The 26,239-nt window shown below is 40.3% G+C and overlaps 1 protein-coding gene across 1 annotated transcript in view; it reads right to left on the bottom strand.

Annotated features, from left to right (window-relative positions):
• LOC124269257 (RING finger protein 17-like) overlaps positions 1–26,239 on the bottom strand; it is an 89,837-nt gene that overhangs the window by 18,944 nt on the left and 44,654 nt on the right. The window contains exons 16-32 of the mRNA XM_046704268.1: positions 25,874–26,035; positions 23,642–23,807; positions 22,843–22,927; positions 20,014–20,085; positions 19,227–19,380; positions 18,535–18,563; positions 17,856–17,955; positions 15,848–16,023; positions 15,445–15,507; positions 14,397–14,454; positions 13,873–13,990; positions 13,275–13,353; positions 9,033–9,391; positions 7,728–7,875; positions 5,857–6,072; positions 4,661–4,809; positions 562–749 (exon numbers count right to left, since the gene is read on the bottom strand). Of these exons, the coding sequence (XP_046560224.1) occupies positions 562–749; positions 4,661–4,809; positions 5,857–6,072; positions 7,728–7,875; positions 9,033–9,391; positions 13,275–13,353; positions 13,873–13,990; positions 14,397–14,454; positions 15,445–15,507; positions 15,848–16,023; positions 17,856–17,955; positions 18,535–18,563; positions 19,227–19,380; positions 20,014–20,085; positions 22,843–22,927; positions 23,642–23,807; positions 25,874–26,035 (2,322 nt within the window). The remainder of the gene's footprint in view (positions 1–561; positions 750–4,660; positions 4,810–5,856; positions 6,073–7,727; positions 7,876–9,032; positions 9,392–13,274; positions 13,354–13,872; positions 13,991–14,396; positions 14,455–15,444; positions 15,508–15,847; positions 16,024–17,855; positions 17,956–18,534; positions 18,564–19,226; positions 19,381–20,013; positions 20,086–22,842; positions 22,928–23,641; positions 23,808–25,873; positions 26,036–26,239) is intronic.

Below are 26,239 nucleotides of genomic sequence, written 5' to 3'. Positions count from 1 at the left end.
CACCATCCTTTCACCGCCTCCATGGTGTAGTGGTTAGAGCATCCGCCGAGAGACCGGAAGGTCGCTGATTCGATCCCCGACCGCGTCATACCAAAAGACGTTAAAATATGGTACTTGTTGGTCCCTGCCTGGCGCTCGCATTAATGGGTACAACAAGGACTGGTCGGCTCGGAGTCAGTATAATGTGTCTGAGTGGGGTATTCATGCTTCACTGTGGCATGGTATCTCAGTGGGCTAGCACTATAAAACCAGCTTCATTCTGGGCTAGTACAAGCAGCCGCACATACACACACACACGCATGCACGTCGTCATATGAGCGAAATATTCTCAAGCACGACGTTAAACCCAATTTCACCTCACCTCACCTACACCATCCCTTCAGCCGTAAGCAATTTAGATACATCTAGCCATACATTTAAAAAGACACATATACTACGATTTAAAATAGTGATGGGTTTGAATTTACTTTGAATGTTTGTGAGAAAATGAAGGAGATCAAGTTCTGCTGGAAACAAACTTCAGCTTCACAGAGCACAGGTGATCATGTAAGACATGCTTACCATCATCAAGGCACTGACAGTAAATGATTCCATTGAAGTCAACGTAGGTGGGTATCACAGTGAGAATGGGCGTCTCTGAGACAGGGTGTCGGGAGTAGTGCAGCACCTCACACTCCACATACGGTTCATCAGCCTTTTTCTCCAACGTTACAGTGGAGGTTGAACCATCCCCGGACTCTTGCTTTTTCCTGGGAATTCAGGAGGGTCAATACAATACAGACACAGAGGTTAATTCATCTCCCAGCACTGATTTTAACAAACAAGGAAACAAGCAAAAAAATTTAGATGCCTCTATTTCATTCCTGTCAATGAGTTCAAAGTAGAACAGTGTGGGGAAAGGATATCATCCATTGCTCCTCAAAATACAAAGTATTTTTCACCAAATCACTTTTTCTGTACTTCCTTCAAATGTTCAAGACAAAATAGACAATCATGTATCCTAATGTTTCATTATTTTTTAACATGGCCACAGTTTCTTTTGTAATAAATAAAGTAGACTGAAAAAGCTCAAAAGAAACGGCACTTAGAGAAATGGTGAGGGTGGGCAGACACAGCCAACAACCATTGAAAAAATCAATAGAGATAATGTAATTTTCTGATTAAAATTGATATTTTATACTTATCCTGACTCATGCTAAATGCTTGTCTCCTTCTTCTTGCGAATGATAGTGGAACACTTGAAATCCCTTGAAGTTCCCTTCTAAAAAGCGGACATAAAATCATCACTCACCCATGAGTAGTCTCCTTTGCCTCCTTTGGCGTCCTTTTTGGTCACATGACCAGCCATGTCTGTCACTCTCTCCGATTGTACGCCCGACAGCCGGATTTACAGGGAAATCCAGAGTGCCCTGAGAGGGGAGGTTGGGAGGGCTGACCTCATGAGTCAGCATAAGTATAAAATATAAATTTTAATCAGAGAATTAAATATTTTTCCTTATCCTGACTCATGCTAAATGCTTGCAGAAATCGGTGTCGGAATCGGTGTAGGGTCAGGCCACTTCCTGGATTCACTGGCTGCTGTTTTACGTCCTGTATTACCCCCCATGGGAACTTATGACGGCACTGCTGATGATTCTGTTCTTCCAACTTCCATCTGATGAGTCGGGGGGAACCACAACTTGTCAAATGTCTTCCGAAACTTCTCCTGACATTTTCGTGTGGAGTTTAGATATACCAATGGTAGATTAGTTATCTATTGCAACTCCATCTCTTTTGATGCGTGCATCAAGTGGAGATGTGACCCTTCTTCATGTACGAGTAAGTCCTATACATGTACAGGATATCATTCATGCTAGCCTGTCCTAGACGTGTGCATGGACTTTAACCATTTGCTCTCCAGAGCGTTGGTTTTCACAAGTCACGTGATAAAAGGGTGAGATTTTTCTCAGCACCTTTGTGGAACCATTAGGTGTTGTGCTACAACAAGTGGCCCAAACTGGTGAATGCCTAAGACATCTTCAGTGGCAATGTCTCTGAGGTAGTTGTTGGACACCGTGTCCAATTTCCAAAAGCAGCCCTCCATTATTGTTGTAATCGAGCAGTTTCCATGCAGAGCAAGTGTAGACGCCAAGGCTCTGACTTCTTGGGGATTGGAGGCTCGTGGAGGCTCAAGTCCTGCTGCTTTGTAGGCCCTTAGTATGACGGCTCTCATCCAAACTGATATAGTTGTCTGTGAGACTTCCGTGGGCGTCTCAATGGATAAGGGGATGAATAGGCGCTTGAATTTTCGTCTCCTTATTTTTGTCCTTTGTAGGTAGACTTTCAATGCTCTGACAGGGCATAAGGATAAATCCTGTGTATCCTGTGGCCAAGGACTGTAGAAAGTGCTGGGATGTGGAACTGTCTGTCAGGCTGGCTGGGCAGTTGGTTCTTGGCAATAAAGTCCCATCTCAGTCCAAGATGTACGAGGTCACGATGTCTTGATTCAAATCGTGTTCGTTCAAAGTCCAGAGCATGTATTTCTGACATCCGTGCTGCTGTTGCTAGGGCGATCAGAAACAGCGTTTTCTGTGTCAGTAGTTCAAAGGATGTCCGTTCTAGAGGCTCGTAGGCGTCAATGCTGAGATGTTGTAGAACGACGTTGAGATCCACAGGAGCCTTGAATTTATTTTGTTGGTCTTCCAACTTGAACAAGCTTAGTAGTGCGAGTATCTCTTGTACTTTGGTCAACTTGACACCCATCTTCATGGTGATAACTGTGCTGAGAGCAGCCAGGTACGTTGACAGTGTTGAACTTTTTAAGTGTCTCGTCTGTCGCAAATGACACAAGTATTCCGCCACTTGAGGATGGGTTGCTTTCACCGCGGTAAAGCCTTTCCTCGTTGCATACTGTTCAAATCTCTGCCACTTGTCGTCGTGCAAGTTGCAAGTTGATCTATGTAGAGCTAGTGTTAATGCTTTCGCTGCTCTTCGAAGTTCTTGTATGAGGATACCGCGTGAGAGCGCGGAAACCATAACCCCTCTGGAAGTTTCAGGGTTGGCTGGCCTGTAGAAACCATACCCTCGCTGACCAAAATCAGCGACTTCAACGTTGTCGTCTGCTTGATTTTCTGTATTATTTGTGGTAATAATGCTGGAGGTGGAAACGCGTAAGCGTTTAGTCCTTCCCATGAGATACTTAAAGCATCTGTTGCCCATGCCTGAGGATCCAGAATCGGTTAGACGAATGTTGGTAGTTGTTTGTTCAACTTTGTTGCAAACAGGTCTATCAGCGGAGATCCTACTGTCTGTATGACGAACCGGAACACTTCTGGATGTAACATCCATTCGGTCGGGGATGGTTGTAGTGGACGAGATAGGGCGTCTGCTATGACATTCTTTGCTCCTGGAATGTGACATGCCTTCATGTAGATGTTCAGGTCATCGACGATGCTGAACTGGAGACCTTGTTGATCCTTGTTTGTTGATGTAGAACGCTACTGTGGAGTTGTCCATGTGGACTGAGAGCCTTGCGTTCCTTAGTACGCTGGACCAGTGTTGTAAAGCATTGATCGCTGCTTTCATTTCCAACAGGTTGATGTGCAGAATTTGATCCTGACTTGACCACTTTCCTGCTGCCACTTCATTGTCGAGGTGAGCACCCCATCCTTGTAGTGATGAGTGTTGCAAGTCGGCTCTGACAAAAAGGTTCCTCCGCAAACATTCGACTTCTGAGTCCACCATAGGAGGTGATTAGACCGAGCATGCTTTGCCAAGCACGTAGTGTCAACGGAGAGAGCATCAATTGTAAACAAGATGAAAAGCATGGCAAACAATATATAATTTAGACATAATATCAAACCATTTGATAATATACAATCCAAAAACCGTATACAGCTGCAATTTAGATGTAAAAGGTCCAAAATAGAAAAGGATATGTGCCGTATAGGGACCCAGGTGCTCTCACAACCATCCTCAAGGGCGAAGGAGAAAGTGACAAACATGGCTGGTCATGTGACCAAAAAGGGTGCCAAAGGAGGCAAGGGAGACTACTCGTGGGTGAGTGATGATTTTACGTCCGCTTTTTAGAAGGGAACTTCAAGGGATTTCAAGTGTTCCACTATCATTCGCAAGAAGGAGACAAGCATTTAGCATGAGTCAGGATAAGGAAAAATAAATGTCCTCCATTCTTTTAAGGTAAGATACTGAGTGTTTTGTAAACTGAATCAACTTAAAATCAGATAAAGATGTCAGCACATCCGATTGTTATTTATGTTATCTTAATCTCCTTGTGAAAAAAAATGCACTCAGTACCACTGAAATCGTAAAACATCATATTTAGGATTACCATGCAAATCCATATTTTCACTGACCATGTTTGTAACTAAAACAAGCACAAACTCCTACGAACACCATGATAATAACACAAATTGCATGGTAAAGTATAGCTATAGAAAGAAACTGCGCACAATACTGAAGTGCATAAGTTTTATTATTGCAACAGACCACTGCCAACTCCATGTCATTTTGTATTCATATCTCAAATGTAAAACAAAAGCAAAACATGCAGCAGACAGAAGACTTAATGGTTTAGCTGAGGTAAATGAGTACAGTGCTATTTTATTTCTTAGCCTAATACTTTATAGTTATTCCATAAGGGTACAGGTGATTGAGGGCCTACCTTCTACATGGTATGGCCAGCCCCTTCTCCTTCATGGAGCTGATGAGGCTGTGCACGCTGGTTCTACAAGGCTCCAGGGCAGTCTCCGCAACACTCTCCTCTACCAGCAGGTCAATGGGCAGACCCCGGCTTTCATCCTCCAGGTCGCCCTTTAACAATATTCATCAAAACCTTGAGGAAGCTGGTTTGTGGTGAGACCTTTGTCTTTTATGTGGCCAGCCAATGCTTTAACCACTTGGCTTACCTGTCCCCAATATGATGTATAACTACAGTAAGGGAAGATGACTTGGGCTTTGTATTATAGGTCATTCATATGTCACGTAAGCATAGCAATATAAACCTGGCAACAACCCCAGATAACTCCAATAAAACCCCAGATAACTCCAATAAAACCCCAGATAACTCTAATAAAACCCCAGATAACTCCAATATAACCCCAGGTAACTCCAATACAACCCCAGATAACTCCAATACAACCCCAGGTAACTCCAATACAACCCCAGATAACTCCAATACAAACCCCAGATAACTCCAATATAACCCCAGATAACTCCAATACAACCCCAGATAACTCCAATACAAACCCAGATAACTCCAATACAAACCCAGATAACTCCAATATAACCCCAGATAACTCCAATACAACCCCAGATAACTCCAATAAAACCCCAGATAACTCCAATAAAACAATGTCTACAATTCCACACAAGCGGGATAGACATTTGTACAGTCCCAAGTTGTCTGATATCAAAGTCATCCTGAGGGATATTAAAAATAAAGTTGTTATGTATGATGTTGACCTATTTGTTATGCATTCCTATACCACAATAGCTTTCCTGCTTGTCTACATAATCTGAACAGCCTTTCTGAAAAACCTGAACAGCATTCCAACGTAACCTGGACAACATTCCTCCATAACCTGGACAACATTCCTCCATAACCAGGCAGGCATTTCAATACAGTGGGACAGCATTCCTATACATAACCTGTATACTGGCCGTTTTCTTTTTGATTTTTAAATAAACAACATTTCCATCAAACCTGGATGATACTTCTGTTTACACACACAGCCAACCACACTGACAAAAAGTACATAGGTAACATTCAGACAACACCTGACCATCAGCAATGAGATTCTTGGCATATGAGCTGAATGAATGTGCATATGCACTGAATGAATGTGCCTTGCGTCTCACCTCTTTTTTGATATAGAGAGTTTTGTTCTTCACCTCCTCGGCCATGAACTCACAGGCAGTCGCTGACCACTGTAACGGGTCCGAGCTCCCTGCTGACACTATGTCTGCCAGATGACACTGTATAGCACAGCAACTCAGGGTCCTCATCTTGATGTCCAGCACGCGCAGGTCGGCACTGGTCAGGATCTCCACAAAGCCAAAGTCCACAAAGTACACCTAAAAAAACAGAACATGTGAGTGAGTGAGTGAGTATGACTTTACAGGGAACTGGGGAATAACTGTGATATTTTTCAAATCTGTTTACTGTGCATATTTTTGTAAATTCTGAGGCGCTGAAAGTTCAAATTCAAATTGGGAATTTTCACTGTCACTGCTACAGTGAGTGAGTGGGTTTAGTTTTATGCTGCTTTTAGCAATATTCCAGCAATATCACGGCACGAGACACCAGATATGAATTTCTTTTTCACATTTGTTTACAGTGTAATCTACCACACAAAATGACATTATTTACCATCACTGAATCTTCATTAATTAGAAGATAAAGCTACTCTATTTACAATTTTGCGGCCCTTTATCGTTGATTTAAGACCGCTAAATGTAATTTAAAAACCGAACGCGTTAGCGTGAGGTTTTAATTTAAACATTTAGCGGTCTTAAATCAACGATAAAGGACCGCAAAATTGAAAACAGAGTAGCTTTATCTTCATTCTAGCACGACTGATAAGCGTTTTAAAACCGAACTGTTTGGATCGCAAGAACAAAGAAGCCTTTTTCCTAGAAATCGCTTGGAATTGTCCCCTTGAGGGACGGGTTGTGTAATGAACAATATAAGACATTTTCAACAACATAAATGCTATATTTCAGGAACCAGTATGCTTGTATTTGTAAAAAGTAGCATTCATAAATATAAAAAATACAGTTTATACTGTGAGCAAGTAGAATTATTTGATTTTTTTTTCAAGCGAATTATTGATCTCTCCTACTGTATGACAATCAATTCGCCCAAATGCAAGCCGTTTACTCGCTTAGTTTAGTCACCGCTAACTTTATTCACGGAAATAATTGTTGATAACCACCCTACTATTCCCAATTTGGAAAAGACCTGACATGCCACATTTTATGTGGGATACATGGACAGTGGAAGTGGAAGGACTGGGCATTACTGCCGGGACGGAAGCGGTCAGGTTAGGACGTGTGGGCCGACGTGTGTTGTCGACGTCAACACACGTAGATCTGGGCCCGCTTTGAATATACTGCCACTTTTGCGCTGCTGACGGATTTTCCATCTTCGTAGTTTCTTCACTAGGATTAGGGTCAAGACATTCTTCTTCAAACCATTCGCTTTTTACTTCAAAAACACCAAAGATGCTGCCGAGATAGAAATTGCCGATGTCAGACATGTTTGTTTACAAACAATAGGGTCAACGAGTTCGTTGTATTCATACGCGGTGAATCGGTCACTTTAATTAGCGGTCCTTAAACTGTCATTTAAGTACGGTTTTGATGAGCTCTCAGCCAATCAGAATCGAGTATCACATATTGTCGTGCTAGAATGACAATTTCTCATCATTGTGAGGATAATATATGGGGACATTAACAATGGTAGGGATGTTTGTTTGTTTGTTCATCATTGTAATCCTCTCATGATTATATACTGGAACATAAACAATGGTAGGAATGTTTGTTGGTGTGTTTGTTTAAATGATACTGGACTCTGGACCAGAAAGTCCAGTGATCAAGATTATGAGCAAAGATCCATATTGTCCATATAAGATGACATGCAATGAAACTAGTCACTCAGTCTGACCACTTGATCCATAAAGACTTGGACCTTTCTAGATCTGAATCTGTAGAAATACTGGACCAAGTACCTTCATCTTGTCCTCCAGCATCTCGGATATCCTGGCCCGGTACCACATGTTGTCCTTCTTGCGCCTGGCTGCACAGAAATCGTTAACTTTCCAATTCTTTTGAGGTGGCTCTGATGTCCGGAACTGTTTCTGTAGCAGGTCCATCATTCTGGAGTGAATGGAGTGAGTGAGTGAGTGAGTGAGTGAGCTGGGTGGGGAATCAAACCTGGGCCTTTGGCGTGACAAGCGGACGCGCAAACCGCTGGGCTACCCAGCCACTGGAGTGGATTGTAGGTCTGGCTGGTCAGAGCTCACAGAGAAGTTGAATCTGACTAATGAGCAGGTGAGGCAACATGGTTTGAAACTAAAGCCAGCAAATAATCCGTGGCTTAGGAACTACTAATATCAGTCATAGCTATAAACATACATTATATAAGACAAGGTCAGTTATTTATAAGATTCATTAAGGGTGAATCAATACAGCAAGGTTTCACATTGACACTGGTTCAAAAAGTAGGTTAGCTGAGGACACGTTCATAGTGACATTTGTTAGAAGTGAAATTGAAATGCTAAATACAACACATTTTGGAGTGACAGACATAAATGCTAATAGGTCAAAAACGAGTATCAAGCTACATATGTTAGCAAGTTTATCACCTTGTTTCAAAACAGAAAATAACATGTCACATGAGATCTCACAATGCAGTGGTGCACCGAAGCATCGTCTCACCCCTTAGATTGGTTGGTTGGTTTGTTGTTTAATGCCACACACTGCAATATTCCAGCTGTATGATGGCAGTCTGTAAATAACTGAGTCTGGACCAGACTATCCAGTGATCCCTTTAGTCTCCTCTTACGACAAGAATTGGCTACTGAAGATCTATTCTAACCCAGTTCTTTACAGGTCTCACCCCAAAGATCCATGCCTACTGCTGGGATATAGTATTCAGGGGTTTGCCTTGCAGTACGAAAGTGAGTGAGTGAGTTTAGTTTTACGCTGCTTTTAGCAATGTTCCAGCAATATCACAACTGGGCAGAACGAAAGAGGATCCCTTCTGACTTATAATTCAACAGTCCTTGCATGCTATATAAAGGTTCTGTAAAGTAATCAAGTAGTGTGCTGTTTAAGCTGTAATCAATATATGTATCACAGGAACTTTATACTCCTTGTCTAAAATTTGGTTAACATTACTGTGCGTCCCTTAGGCTGCAATAATTGTTTTTCTGCGTCCATTCTATCAATCTGTGCATACATGGCACACATTTCGTCATCATGTAAACACTGAATACACCTACACCACCTTGTTAGATCACTGTTGTACGTACCCATCTAGGTTCTCAGCTTGAGCAAGCTGTACATGGAAGTTGGCTGGAGATTCATAGGCACTGATGACAACCTCGATCTGGACAGCTGGGGACTCCGGGTCCGCTTGTTTCCCTGTAGTGGCAGAGGCAGCAGAAGATGATGCTTGTCCTGCAGCTCCATTGATGTTCACGTTGTTCTGATTCACATTCTTGTTGAGTGGTTTCCTTGTGGGTGTGATTAAAGGGATGGTGGGTCTGGATGTGTTGGGTGTTATTGCAGGGGTGGAGGACCTGCTTTGAGGTTTGCTTCCCTGGTTGTCTCCCTTCACAGGAGAGGTCATGTAGGCGGCAGCAATGTCACTGCTGGCCTGTTGCTTGTCCTGAGAAGAGAGAGAAAATCATCAGCATTGTAAGTGGTTTGGTTTGTTTTTTGCTTAACACCGCACTCAGCAAATACTCGGCAGTCTGTAAATAATCGAGCCTGGACCAGACAATCCAGTGAGCAACAGCACATGCATCTACAGCTTGTTCTGTTCAAGTGACTACTAATGCATTGCATGACAGTGTCACAACTGGTTGGGTCTATTATTGTGAAGAGGTGCTCCTTTGTCAGCCGACACAGCCAAGACAAGGTCGCCATTTGACACCTCAGTATCAAGAAATCGTCAGCAATTTCCTAACTTTCTTTAAAAGAAGCTACAAATGGTTTAATGTTTCTGATTCGGGCTTTTAGGCAAGCAGAAGTGTTGTTTTCTGGGTCAAGTTCTGTAATGAATCCATGTATGCATGCTTCGCACTAACGCAACATTAATAACATTCTCTGCTCCCTTATTTAACTCTTTCAACACCAGTCAACCAGAAGCTTTTACTGCCATGACACCGAGTTCCCAGAGACTCTAAGGTCATAGATGAAGCCTATGTTTATCAAGGAAAATATGAGTTTGTAAACATTAATGCTACTAATATCATACACCATTTGAAAGATCTAATCCTACTATTGATAAATATGAAATATATTTTGATCATATTATTGAAATAAAACAACTGCAACGTAGATAAATTTATTTTTAATAAAAAATGCAAGCTTACATTTATAATGTCTAGATAAACCACGAAAGAAGCAAAAACTGCGGCAATTTCATCTATTAGTGACATGTCATAATATCCCTGTGCCTTTATCTTTTATTTTTTCATTTTTATGTAGTCGGGAAATTATTATAACAAGAAGACAAAGTCATCAATATCCCCCGCAATGGCAAAATACTCTTCATGATTATGTCTACGAGTTATGATTATGTCAAATTTTAGGTGTGTATATAGAAAAGTGGAAGGAGAGTATTGAAAGGTTTGTAAAGTTCTGCTCCAGAAAGGAGCACTATCACCAATTTCAGTCTATGTCAAACTTGTTGCCATGGAAATGCCAAAAATATTTTATTCAGAAATCCAAAACTACCAAAAGGCACCAGTACACCACCAAATCTATGTATGTGCCAAGTTTGGTGAAGAAACATTGAACAGTTTTAGAGTTCTGCTCCGGAAAAGTGCACTACCACTAATTTCAGGCTAAGTAAAAAATAATATGTATGGTCGCCTATTTCCCGATATCAGCGGCTTTCCGCTCAGTAACATGACACAACAGCGGAAAATACCTCCGTTTTCAAAGCTTCGTATGAATAACATGCAAGGCGATTCGTTTAATGGCTGGTATCGTTCGAAAGCTCTGAACATCAACAATATCACTGTACCCTTGCTGAGAATATTTCCACAGTTGTAAGTAGTGATTTTATTGGATAAAGATTGGTTTCAAATGACGCTTATTCACCACAGTCTGCTATAAGGATTGCGATTGGTCAAAATCAGGCATATTACAGCAATGGATACTGTCCTCGTAAACGAAAACCTTTAGATTTATACAAAAGATTGGGGTAAAATAATGCTATTCTAAATGAATTAACTCTTTCAACACCAGTCAACCAGAGGCATTTAATGCCATGACACCGAGTTCCCAGAGACTCTGAGGTCATAGATGAAGCCTATGTTTATGAAGGAAATTATAAGCTTGTAAAACGTTATTGCTACTACATCCCATACACCATTTAAAAGATCTAATCCTACTGTTGATAAATATGAAGTTTATTTTTATAATATTATTCAAATAATACAACTACAACTTAACTATGGCGATTTTTTTCCATTTGTGACATGTCATAACATGTCCGTGCCTTTTTCTTTTATAATTTCATTTTTACGTAATCAGAAAATTATTATAAAAAGATTTCTTAAATAATATGTATGGTCGCCTATTTCCCGATATCTGTGGCTTTCCGCTCGGTAACATGACATAACAACGGGAAATACCTCCGTTTTCGAAGCTTCGTATGAATAACATGGGAGGCGTATCGTTTGATGTCGGGTATCGTTCGAAAGCTCTGAACATCAACAACATCACTGAACCCTTGCCGAGAGTATTTTCACAGTTGTAAGAAGCGATTTTATTGGATAAAAATTGGTTTCTAATGACGCGTTTTCGCTACAGTCTGCTAAAAGGGTCGTGATTGGTCAAAATCAGACACGTGACATGAGGCAGCCAATCATATTACTGCAATGGATACCGTCCTCGTAAACAAAAACTTTTAGATTTAAACGAAAGTTTTGGGTAAAATAATGCTATTTTGAACATATTAAGCAAGAAATCGCTACCTATACGCAAATTATGGAGCTTATTGGACGTATCGTGCTAGGTTATGACTTGTGACAAAAATGCTTCATGTATATATTTTCGCATTAAACATCCTGTCCGAGCGTGAAGATTGAGGCGGCGAGAGCCGAGATGTCAGTTGTCAGTGACTTGACTTGCATTACATGATCGCACAAAAAAATGGAAATAGTAATTTTATATGTACGTTTGACAACTTTTATGAATGTTGTTGTTGATTTTATTCATTAGTTTATTCAATTTATTTAATAATTTCCTCAAAACATCGTTACCTTGCTCTTTGACAACGTTATTTTGGCCCGCTGCCGAAGCATGTGTCCGAGAAACGTTGTTTTCAATAACATTGCGAAAAATCGTTTATAATTTTAATTCTGCTGATAATATATGATAAATTGAAATTTAATAAGTGTTTTCAGACATTGTGAAATGTGATAGATTTAATATATGAATCATAAGTCAGGTAGGTTCCTAAAATTATGTCTGATTTTGACGTGACTACTGCCTGGCCGCTTAAGCGGCCTCCGGTGTCTGGGGACTCATAACATTGTGGCGGCTTAAAGCGACCCTCGCGGTGTTGAATGGGTTAAGCAAGAAATCGCTACCTATACGTAACTTATGGAACTGACAAAAATACTTTATGCATATATTTTCGCATTAAACATCGTGTCCGGGCGTGAAGATTGAGGCGGCGAAAGCCAAGATGTCACTTGTCAGTGACTTCAATTCCATTACATGATCGCACAAAAAGATGGAAATTGCAATATATATGTACATTTGACAACTTTCATGAATGCTGTTGTTGATTTGATTCATTAGTTTATTCAATTTATTTAATGATTTCCTCAAAACATCGTTACTTTGCTCTTTGACAATTTTATTGTGGAGCCGCTGCCAAAGCATGTGTCCGAGAATCTTTGTTTTCATTAACATTGTGAAAAATAGTCTATAATTTTTATTCTGCTGATAATATATGATCAGTTGAAATGTAATAAATGTTTTCAGATATTGTGAAAAGTGATAGATTTAATATATGAATCTTAAGTCAGGTAGGTTCCTAAAATTATATCTCATTCTGACGTGAGTACTGCCTGGCCGATTAATCGGCATCCGGTGTCTGGGGGACTCATAACGTTGTGGCCGATAATTCGGCCTGCGGTGTTGAATGGGTTAATGAATTAACTCGACCTGCCGTTTGTGCAAATTGACCCACCCGGGTCATGCATATTTAGAGTAGCTCAGGTCAAGCTGAACAAGTATCTACACAATTAGGATACGATGACGTGTCAACAAAGTCAGCAAGCCTGATCACCTGATCCTGTTAGTTGCCTCTTATGACAAGCATGGGTTGCTGAAGATCATTTGTAATTTCACTCCCATGTTGGGAACCGAACCTAAGTCTTCATGATGATAATGAAGCAAAGGCTTCCCCCACTGCACAGATTCATGTTGTTACTCCAAGTAACCATATTATCAGGTAATAGCGTAGCCTTACTATTCAAAATGTATAATATAATGTATGATAGTTTGAGAGTTTTTGAAAGAATTACCTCTCTATAGGCTCTGTAGGTGAAGGCCTTTTTAGGGGAATCTGCAGGTGGTTTCTTTGACGGTCCCAAAACTGTAGATCTGAATAGAAGGCCCATAAGTCAATACTTCTCAATGTCACATCAAGTTCCTTGGTTTGCATCTGGTTAACTTAAAGTGTACCATGTAGAATGGGGCTAGCTCAACACAGCAACATAAAAAAACCTGGATCAAACACTCATTTTGCAAGACCATAACATGTAAGTGTTGATGCATCTTTTCTGTAGATCTTTGAGGTTCAACTTTGAAGACCGTCATGTCTGCTTGTCTGTACTTTATTTTCAAACATAGCAAAGCAATTAGAGCGAGTATGGTTTTACACTGCTTTTGGATCACGGCAGGGGACACCAGAAATGGGCTTCACACATAGTACCCATGTGGGGAATCAAACCCTGGTCTAAGCATGACGAGCGGAAGCTTTAACCATGAGGCTACTCCACTGACCCCTATTAGTTTTGCAGTCTTAGCTTTAGGAGAGAAAAGAGTTGTCTTGACAACTTGGGCAATGAAGCACATGCCGGGATCATTCCAGTATTGTCTGTGGTCATCAACATGGCTTACCCAACTCCAGTGCTCTTGGCATATCCATTAGCAACCAGCTGGTAGTTGACACTGAGGTTGTCAGTGAGGTCGTCAAGGATACGGTACAGGACCACCTCCACAGCATCCACCTGAACCTCTACAAATAATCATACATCAGTGATCAGCAATTGAGATCTTCTAGCCCAAATATCTCCATTAAGTTTCAAAGTTGAAGAGAAGAGACAAGATAATTCAAACAAAGGCCAAAAATGAGCGAGCAAGTGAGTGAGTGAGTGAGTCAGTATGTATTTTATTTTCAAACATAGCAAAGCAATTAGTGAGAGTATGTATTTCCGCCACTTTCAGCAATATTCCAGCAATATCACAGCAGGGGACACCAGAAATGGGCTTGACACATTGTACCCATGTGGGGAATTGAACCTGTCTGTTAAATGTGGCAAGCAGATGCTTTACCCTTTAGGCTACCTGCACTGAAGTGTGATGAGTGATATGACTTTGATGTATCAAATACTACAGGTGGTTACATGAACAATGTAACTTACCCAGTATCTTCACTTGGAAAGACTGGAAAGTTGTGAGGTCAGTCCACCACTCCAGGCCCTGAAGAAATTCATAGAAATACCAGTCTGCTACTCAGGACTAATGTCATTACCTGAGAGATACCATTTATCTAGAATTCCAAATTAAGTATCCATGGCAAGCAAATTGGGAAAAAATTGTGATATTTTTCAAAAACTGGTCTGTTTACTGTGCATATTTTTGTAAATTCAGTCACTGAAAATTTGTTTTAATTCAAATTTGGGAATTTTTACTGTCACTGCTACAGCCCTAAGCCTAGATTTTCGAAGCTCCCTTAGCGCTAAAAGACATACATTAACATTAACTTAAGACTATCTTAGCACTGAGAGAGCTTCCAAAATCTAGGCCCTGGGGTCGAATAGCAACCTCAGAGCATATCTACATAAATCCCCCCTGGGATTTATAGGACGAGAATTCCTGCGTCCTATATGCATAAAAATTGACAATGGACGCAGCAAAATTTATGAGCGCATCCACAGGGATGTAGAAAATGTCCAAATACGTTTTGTAAAAATTCCAACCAAGTTAAAATAAGTTACCACTGAGTTTGCTACTAGCTGGGTTATGGTATCATTTGCAATTTAATCACTGTAACAATGCGATGATTATGCTACACAATACAATAACAGTATTAACAAGAGTCATCAGAAGATGACATATCCCCCCAGCCCCCCACATCTTTGAAAGAAACAAATCATCTGACAGTTAAAGTCCAGCTTGATTTTAGACTAAGTGCAAATTACGACAAGCACAGTCGCCTTTTGTGACAAGCATGGGTTGCTGAAGACCTATTCTACCCCCGGATCATCACGGGTCGATATACCTGATGAAGGAGTAAGGATATACTGATGAAGGATTAAGGATATATTCTGAAACGGTGTGTTCCTCATAATAAAGAAGTTGACATCCATAAAACTCTCTTCCTGATATTGTTATCTTTATATAGATCAATCCATACTCCAGAAATCTGTCTGTTTCCACCTACAGTGACACTGAGCTTGATGCACTTACATCTGCCAACCAGCTGCCATCTGGATCTGCCGGCTCCACATCACTCAGCTCACACTGTACAGCCTGAAACACAACACATCACTCTTAGTCCACCACAATAAACATGCTCAAAATTAACATCATGCATCAATTTTAAATCATCAGTAGTTAAGTGAGTGAGTTTGTTGGTTTCACGCCGCTTTTAGCAATATTCTAGCAATATCACGGCAGGGGACACCAGAAATGGGTTTCACACATTGTACCCATGTGGGGAGTCGATCCTGGGTCAACTGCCCCCGAATCATCAGTAACATCAAATATTCTCCAGAACTATCAATATCACATAAGTTTCTAAACAAAAACTTGAAATGATGTTAGAATATTTAGATAAGTTTTCAAAGTCACATTTGATGGAGGTACTTACCAAGGGAGGTAACTTCACGTGTGCATCTAGGATTTTCTTGATTCTCTGATATGGGACTCGCTCAATGTTTCCAAAATCCACGTATTGCACATCCACCTGTTTCCCTCCGGGTAGGTCTATCACGCGAGCCCGGTACCACATGTGGTCCGTCATACTCTGCACCACACAGATCATGTCTGCAAACATAGGAGTGAGTGCCTTTAGCCTTTAGCAATATACCTGCAACACCAGTGAGGTGACACCAGAAATGAGCTTCACACATTGTACCCACGCTTTAACCACTAGGCTACCCCACCACCCAACAAATATACGACTTGGTGTAATATCACATACATATACCATGATCAAGCCCTTTGCATTAGATGTTCACATATCAACACAAGAGTCATCAGAAGATGACAAATCCCCCCGGCCCCTATAAATTTGAAAGAACAAATCAACTGAAAGTTACTTAAAGTCCAACTCGATATTTTTGGACTAAGTCCAAACGATGGAAATCATGAAAACCAAAAATGACAAAATACTTCAAGATCTTTTTGATATATCTGTCAAGTCTTGTAGAAAGATATTGAACGGTTATCAAGTTGTGATCCGGAAACGAAGCCCACCCCTCCCTTTTGAGACTAAGTCCAAAACGTTTCCATGGAAACCGAGAAAATTAAAAATGACAAAAATCTGTAAATAGCAAAAGGCACCATCTTAGGTTCTGTTTGATATATCCACCAAGTTTTGTTGAAAAATATTGAACGGCTTTTGAGTTATGCTCCGGAAACAAAATGATTACGGACAGACGGACGAGGCGTCGACTATATAAAGATACACACTGTAAAAATAAACCCAATTTTATATTTTCAAATTCATAGTTTGCTTTTTGTTAAACACCATACACAGCAATATTCTTGCTTTATATGCCAACAACCTGTAGATAAGCAAGCCTGGACCAGACAATGCGCACAACTGGCACACGACGGCAAACATCAACTAAGATACAGGCCCTCCTATCTAAAAAGAAGCATTATTGGATGTAAAGTAAACTATATCGTGTGTTTAGCTACCACATGCGAAGGAATAGCATTAAATGTGTTGTGAATGCAGCAACTATCGCTGTAAAAGCAGTTGGCATCGGAAGCACTATACAGCCTATATTGGAACCTTTCGGTCATCTCCAATAATTTCCGCGTTTCGCTGAACATCTCCAATAATTTCGCGTTTAGCTGAACTGTCGTCACACTTGTGTGCGAATAATGGCTGCCGACAGAGGAGAACAGAAAAGGGTAAGTGTTTCAATCAACGCTTAGCTCCACATAATCTAATTCTGATTTAGAAGGTAGTGTGCATTGAACGCATGTTATCACCCCCCTTTGATAGCAATACTTCATCTTCGTAAAAAATGTATTTTGTGTCCATTATCTGCGTTTTTGTACGGAAGTCGAACGGATTTCAAGCTGAGGTCGGCGGAATGAGGCTACCCACCTCCTTCGCTTTGAGTGAATTCTAACATGGCTTTAGAAAATTGATCGTGAGGGGACTCAGTGAGGAGCAAAGTGAGACTCAGTGTGAATATGGTATTCGGGATAGGAGGGCCTGAGATAGTGAGTCTGACTACTTGTTATGACAAGTATGGGTTACTGAAGATCAATTCTGACCCGATCTTCATCAAGATCTTGTACAGTGGCCCTGAGGTACTGAACTCAACACAAACATCATTAGGTGACTGAATGGGTTTTGAAGCTGATCATAAAACGTAGGGATAGTTTTATGCCGCTTTTAACAATATTCCAGCAATATTAAAGGCGGGGAACACTAGAAATGGGCTTCAGATATTGTACCTATGTGGGGAATCGAACCCAGGTCTTCAGCATGATGAGCAAAAGCTTTAAACCACTAGGCTACCCACCGCCCCATGTGGGGAATTGAAACACCAGGCTACTGTTCGATAGCAATGATTATCAACCCAGAAACAACAAAACAGCTAACAACATGGATAAAACACAAACTGTTTACGAACCAACTTGAGGACAGAAGACTGTGTAGAGGTCTGTGCCATTGGAATATGTGGTCGCCATCTCCGTCATCAAGGCTGACAGGTACTCTGCCTCATCACCAATCTGCAACACAGGTCACCTTGAATTTCTTTCCAAAACTACTCAAACAAGCCTCAATCAACGAAATACTTTATTAAGTTGAAAGTAGATTATCAATCATGTACTGACAAATTCTGTGTATTTGTTGTAAGTGTTAATTATTACATCAGGAACAAACAAAGTTTGTAGTATTGGTTGGTTGTTTTGCTGTTTAACGCCACACTCAGCAATATTCCAGCTATATGGTGGCGGTCTGTAAATAATCGAGTCTGGACCAGACAATCCAGTGATAAGCATCATGAGCATCGATCTACACAATTGGGATATGATGACATGTGTCAACCAAGTCGGCGAGTCTGACCACCCGATCCCGTTAAGATGAAAGATTAACTACTGCAATAGAGAAGAATGTGGTTTTCTTTAACACCTTTTGAGTAGCAAATATGTTGCCTGTAAATGACAGATGCCTTGCCACACCAACCAGTGGCCTACAACACAGAACAACGAAACATCAGCCTGGTCACGTATCACAATGGGGATATGGGGGATGATGCAAGATTCCTAAAACATTTCTTACAATTAGTATCTGTCAAGGTGACTTACTGGCTGCACACAGAAGCTGGATGGAACCCCTGAGTATGTCACTATAGCTTCAAATGATTTCCCCACGTTGTCGAGGTTCTGGCTTCATGAAGTCTCTTCCATGCTGACATGTGGACCCTTTGCAAACATTCAAAATGAGCTCTTTTGCCAAAAAAACCAAGAAACAATCACACTGGATCATAAATAACTGTCTCTTTAAGGACAAAAGTGAGCTAAAACATTGCAATGCATCTGACAACTGTAAGTTTGGAGGTTTAGTGTACTATGTAGCAGTCAAAATAGTTAGGCCCTTATCAAGGAATAGCATAAAACTGGAAAGGAGTGAGTGAATTTAGTTTTACACTGCTATCAGCAATATTCCAGCTATATGGCGGTGGGCTGTATATAATCGAGTCTGGAGCAGATAATCCAGTGACCAACAGCATGAGCATAGTTCTACGCAATTGGGATATGATGACATGTGTCAACCAAGTCAGCGAGGTTGACCACCCGATCCCATTAGCCGCCTCTTATGACATCATGGGTTGCTTAAGACCAATTCTAACCCGTATTTTCATGGGTGAAACTGGAAAGGAAGCTATCTATTCCCATTAGCACCCAATGCACTTCCACTTAGTGATATCCAGACCCTCCACTGCAACATAATGTACCAGTGTATGTCATTCATGGTATCCCCCCATCACATATCGTACCTGATTTTGAAATTCTTTCTGATGAGGTAACAAATCTGGCCAGTTCAAGGAAGACCAAGCTGTCTCGGAGTGAGATGGGTCTGTCGTCTAGGATGCTGTCTACAGATGGGGTGTGGAGGTCTACTTGTAACACGTTTCCCACCTCACGGATAACCTGATTCCCAAAATCAACAGTGAATAAATACAAAGCATGTTACCCACCCCATGCCAACAGACGACTAGATATACATGTTAACTAGAAAGGATGCTTAAGATAGAGAATAGCCAGGTGTATGAGAAGCACGAGCACAAGTGCCGACAAAGTCATTGATTCATTAACCTGTGCTGTGCCGTCTCTCTCCTTTCTCGCACACCTGGCTATTCGTCTCTTTGCACTCCTCCCTCGTAACAAATAATGAACTGTGTCAATATTTTAATGATTGTTTGTTAAACAACTTTATTATATTTAGGACATAAATTCTGCAAAAAACCTCTCAGAGTTGGTCTGATGTTTTGATTATGATCAGCATTTCAATGAGTATTACTTGTTATTAGTTTTCAAGTTATATTGCAATTCATCGGTCCTTGGTTTCATTGAGCCAAACAGACTATAACAATGAGTGTGAGTTTAGATTTTAGCAATATTCCAGCAACATCAACACAGAAGACCCCAGAAATGGGCTTCATACATTGTGCTCATGTGGGGAATCGAGCCTGGGTCTTCAGCGTGACGAGCGAACATCTTAACCACTAGGCTACCCCATCGCCCCAAAACAACTAACAAAGGCAATGCATTTGAGTTACTCACATTCATCAACATAGGTTTATTGGCTATCATTGTCCGCATCGTATTGGCTGCTTCATGGCCCCACACACCACCCTGGCAAGATAAAAGGAGAACAGTTATCTCCCTTTCCACATTTGCGAAAAACTACGTCTTCATGACACACATGAAAAGCCTTTAAAAAAGGCACCGTTGGAGGCACCTGAGTAAATTATAATTTAGTGAGATGACATGAGATGATTTGGGGGATTGAAGCTGATTTCAAGAGCATCACGAGGATCATACCTCCGTCTATTAGAGTTGCTTCTATTAGAGATCAATACTTGCATCGCAAATACAGTACTCTCATCTCCATATCAAACGTCTTTGTCATAGCCCATGCCTTAGCTAAGATTCATAGAGCTCTCATAGCATCTCAATAAGCCCCAAGGGAGGAAATCCTTTGTCGCACTTTCATGCACCCATTATGATCATACTACAGCGTTCAAAACACTTACTGTATACGTATTATATATCGCGCAGGTTTTATTTTCGCGCTTTTCTGAACATAAGATTGACGGTTTTTCATCCCTTTATATAGTATACTAGTACCATCACGATATCTCACTTCCTAAGTACTTAATACTCCTGTGAGTAAACGTATTACATGTACTGTATATATCGCGCAGGTAGGGATTTCCTGTGAGTAAGCAATACACACCACCTGACAGGTTAAGCCACTCTGGTTGTTTTCATTGCTATTAGTGGCGGCCTAAGAGACAGCTGGCAGTTCCGGCACTTACTGATTGCGCGAATAATTGACCATGCGATGTAGTCTAAACTGTCAATTCCGCGAAAATTGCACCAAGCGAAAAAAAAGTATGTTTACAGTATATGACTTCTTCATACTTATACCTACAAGTGCGCCCTATTTCCGTTATCTATTTCCAGAGGTTAATATTTGCAAGCCATCAAACATCTCAGTTGATCTCTGCATGTCAGCGGCATCATTCTGAATCACATGACCTGTGACATGTCAGGGTATCCCTCCCTAAAATAGTGACACACGTGAGCGCTATGTAACTCATGTATGTGAGCACAATGCATCTTAGAAAACCTAATGGGTGCTACTAAAATGGAATTGTTTTTCAAATCTGCAATTCAAAATTATGCACTGAACTAGTACAAGTGTGCTCTATTACACGTAAAATTGTTTTGAATTGAAAGTGTATCAGTTTATTACCATTTTTGATCAGTAAAAACACAATGTGTTAAAATTAGAGATTTATAGAAAACTCGATTTCCTCATTAAAGCAGGACAATTATTTTGGATTACACACAAGGCAACGTGGCTTCTAATTTGCCACAGCTATGTTCACTGATCATTTGGAATTGCCAAAATACAAAAAAACTAAAAAAATATCATTGGCTGAAAGTTATTTTGAATATACCAAGTGTATATATAGAGAGAAATTTGTGCCTCCAACCAACAATAAAGTGTCCTGTTTCATTTGTTTGTTGCTTACATCACAGGGGTGGAAATAACCCATTGCCCGATGCCCCAGTCCAGTGTATTTTTCTGTCGGGCTAGCAAATTTGTATGTCATGCTGTACCGGTGTCCAGTTGACTTTCCAATGTTAATTATGTTGTTGATTTTAAATCAACAAGGAAATCAGCCAGTATAGTGGAAAAATTATCAGGGCAAGTGGCTTTATATGTGCCACTGTACCGGAGTACACTAGCAATTGCAAAGTTACTTCCAACCCTGCATCAGTCATCAACAATCCAGCTATGTGATGACAGTCTGTAAATAATAACATCAATCCATCTATTGAAATCATGATCATCGATTTATGTAATGAAATACAATTACTTGCATAAGTCTAATCACTGTCAGTCGCTTCTTACAACAAGCATTAGCTGCTGAAGACCTGGATCTTCATGTGGCAGGTTTGCTGATATAATCTGTTTCCTTCTGACCAGGCTGGCTGTTTGTTCAATTATTTTGGATCATGAACTTTCTATCTCATTTACTAGATAGTACACTAATGACTAGAAACTAACATGTACATGCATCATTTATCCAACCGTGGGTACAATGTAGGGTTGAGCATAATGGAAGAAGGCATCCTTGATGTCTCTACTTGGATGCTATTTTCTATACCTAAATACAAGTACAGTAAAATACCTTTATAACGAACTCCAGGGGACCACTGACATCAGTTCGTTATATCCGTAGTTTGCTATTCACTTTTTCATATTATACTGCAAGAGTCATCAGAAGATGACATATCCCCCCGGCCCCCACATCTTTGAAAGAACAAATCATCTGACAGTTACGTAAAGTCCAGCTTGATTTTAGACTAAGTGCAAATCGTTTCCATGGAAATCATGAAAAACGTAAATGACAAAAATCTGCAAATAGCAAAAGGCACCACCTTGGGATCTGCCTAACATATCTGCCAAGTTTTGCTGAAAGATATCAAGAAGTTTTCGAGTTGTGCTCCGGAAATGAAACCCACCCCTCCTTTTTGAGACTATGTCCGAATCGTTTCCATGGAAACCAAGAAAATAATAAATCACAAAAATCTGTAAATAACAAAAGGCACCACTTTAGGTTCTGTTTGATATATCTCAAATTTTGGTTGAAAAATATTGAATAGTCTTGGAGTTATGCTCCGGAAACAAAATGATTACGGACAGACGGACGAGGCAACGACTATATCCCCCCGCATTATTCGGGACTTTTAAAACAGTTCGCTATAGCCGTCAGTTCTTTATATCCGTGTTCGTTATAAAAGTATTCTACTGTAATCCACATATTGATTTTTGAACACTACATCTGACAAAAGAACACAAGAGTTGCACACTACCTTTTCTGCAGGTTCGATATCGTGTAAAGCACATTCCAAAAGAAATTCAGGGTGCTTCATAAACCTGGCTTCCATATTCTTTAATCTGAAAATAAAGTGATTACCCCATTTTGAGATTAGTTTCTTTCATTCCAAGAAAATGTCACTTCAACAGAGTGAGCTAACTCCACAGAACTAAATAATCTTTCAGGACAAGAACTAAGACCAACACAGAAACAAGTCAAACAAGTGAGCGAGTTATGGAGTATCTTTTTATGCCGCTTTTAGCAATATTACAGCAATATCACGGCAGGTGACACCAGAAATAGGCTTTACACATTGTCCCCATGTGGGGAATCAAATTGTCTCCGTGACAAGCGAACACTTTAACCACCTGGCTACACCACCACCCCATCAAACAAGTGAAAAGTTGTTTGAAATGGGGATTTAACCTTGTGTTCAGGATTATTGCACTTATAAAGTGATGTGCATATACGTGTTCGAGTGAGAATTTGCATTAGTCGAGACTCAAGCCATTTACAAAGTGTTCAGTCAGCGTTATAACATGCCAGAGACTAACAGGATTCTCATGAGATGAAGCATTGACTAAAGCCATGGTAGAATCCACAAGACATATTTATATACACATAACAGAATAAGCATAATTTTTCTAACAATATTGACACATTCAAAGCTTATTTTCAGAAAGGCATCAAATTAACATCTAAGACACAGGGATAAACTGAACGCTAGAGAATTTACTTCGATCTCCAAATTAGGTAACAATGTCAAATATTCACCACAAATCCTATGTACATACTTGTCCATGGTGACCACTTCATTATTGCCGAAGTCAAAGTACAGAACCTCCACATGTTTCTTGGTGATGACCTTTTTCTGACTGGTCTCTGTAGTTGTCATGACAGACAGAACACGGGCACGGTACCACTCCGTGTCTTGTGAGTACTGACACAGCACAAAGTCACCTGCAATACAACATAGACGTTGTACTTGTTTGTTGTTTCACTTTGATAGCAGCCAATGCTAGGGGTGAAACCAGGGCTCCAGATAATTTTTCAACATCAGCAGTACGTACTCCTTATTTTTTAATATAGGAGTACTGGAAAAACTTAAGAGTACATTTAGAGTACTGAATGGAATTTAATGGAGTTCCAGTAATCTTGTGTTTTGTTTCATATATGCACCACAACATTGCTACTCAGCACTCTTTTGTAAACAGGTAGAAAAACATTAAAACAAAACTTTTTCAGATAAATACGTCTGTAAATGATTCTAAGACCATACACCATTGCTGTGGTGCGTATCTGCTACGTTTTCTAAATTATTTCCTACCATATCGTGCATATATTGTATCCGTACATACGACTATACGACCCTTATCTGGAGCCCTGTGAAACGGTACGCTCTTACCACAGTACAGTACATATTGTGGTACAAGGAAGATCTACAGATAACATTTTGGGTCATTGAGTTATGTACTCGCTTGTGTTCATCTCAATTGGGTATCCTAATTTTCCTTTGAGTAACCAATTAAATTGTAGCCACCTCACTCAAACTCATTTGGGTATTTTGCCATTTCCATTAATTGTAAAAATAAATGAAGTTTAAAAGTTATTTATTTTGTATCTGTAATATGAGAAACGATAAGAAAGACTGAAAGTTGTCAAGTTCATGTGTTGAAATAGAACCTCTGAATATACCTCAGTTATTTTATCTATCCACCAGTACGCAAGCTAAGATTCGACATTTTTGTGTGTACGCATGTAAGATAACATTTATTGAGTATTTACAAAAATTCAAGCGTACTTGTACGCAATAGACTTGACAAGAATTGAGTTTTCACATAAATATTTGCGTAAATTATGCAGATACGCAGCTTATCTGTACCTCTGTACAAGGTCTTCGGTTCGATCTGTTTCAGTTCTGTATGTACTTACTTCTGGGAAAATAGTGCATAGGTTTTGACAAAATGATTCGATTTCTAGACATTTTAGAAACGTTTTAAAAAGGTTAATCAAATGACGGTACGAAAACCAAAACTACCAAATTTTAAAATTGCATTACAGCATACCGAACAGAAGGCAAAATATTGCAGTATACCGTTTTACCCCTAGCCAATGCTGTCTTACGCCACAGTCCACAACAATCCACATATCTTACAGCTGTCAATTATCAACTGTAGATTTGACACAACCCAGTGGTTGAGAGCATGAGCAGAGATCTGCACTACTGGGTCATGATGACAGTCAGCCAGACCACACATTGCAACCACACAACTTTTTTCAATCAGCCAGCATCAGGGTTTTGCATGCAAATAAATAAACCAAACTTTTCCTGATAACCGTTGTTGTTGCATGAACATAGGAGAGTGGATTCTCCTTCCCTTTTAGCAATATTCCAGCAATCTAAATATCTGGAGACACCAGAAATGTGCTGCACCCGTCAGGAATCAAACCCAGTGAATCAGTGTAACAACCAAACACCTTAACCACTGTGCTACCATACCATTCAATGTGAGTGAAGCCCCATACATAACAAGAGTCATCAGAAGATCACATATCCCCCCGACCCCCAAATATTTGCAAATAGCAAAAGGCACCACTTCAAGATCTGTCTCACATATCTGCTAAGTTCTGTTGAAAGATATTGAACGGTTTTCAAGTTGTGCTCCGGAAACGAAGCCCGAAACGTTTCCATGGAAACCGGGGAAAATAAAAATGCCAAAAATCTGCAAATAGCAAAAGGCACCACCTTAGGTTCTGTTTGATATATCTGCCAAGTTTTGTTGAAAAATATTGAACGGTTTTTGAGTTATGCTCAGGAAACAAAATGATTACGGACGGCCGGACAGGCGGACGAGGCGACGACTATACCAAACATAACAAACAAAGGGGGGATAACAAAGGAGCTTTACAATGCTACCTACAGAACACATAACTCACTGCTTTCTCTTTATCAAAAACATAACCAAACTAGTCAGTCCCACAAATAACTGTCTTCTCCCTATAGCTCCCACAATATCCATACCAACCTTTGTTGACATCAGTTGGGATGTCCTTCTCCGTGGCTAGGCCAGTACACCAAGTCTTGATGGCTTTGGACATCTTCACCAGTTTGGCATTGAGAGCGCAACGCTGGACATAAAACTTACATGGGCTTCGGATGTGTGTTACCACCACGTTCTCACAGTGACCTGACAAAGGCAAGTGGGAAAATGTTAAAACTAATAGACTTAGTTGAGTTAGTTTGGTTCTACGCAATTTTAGAAATATTACAGCAATATCATGGCGGAGGACACCAGAAATGGGCTTCACACATTATGGTCATGTGCGGAATAGATCCCGAGTCTTTGGCATGACAAGCGAACGATTTAACCAATAGGCTACCCCACCACCCC

Source organism: Haliotis rubra, unplaced genomic scaffold (assembly GCF_003918875.1).
Source record: "Haliotis rubra isolate DU_JTF1 unplaced genomic scaffold, ASM391887v1 Scf143, whole genome shotgun sequence".
NCBI lineage: Eukaryota > Metazoa > Mollusca > Gastropoda > Lepetellida > Haliotidae > Haliotis > Haliotis rubra.
The sequence above is the reverse complement of the archived record's forward strand: the minus strand, read 5'-3'. Positions and strand labels throughout refer to the sequence as shown.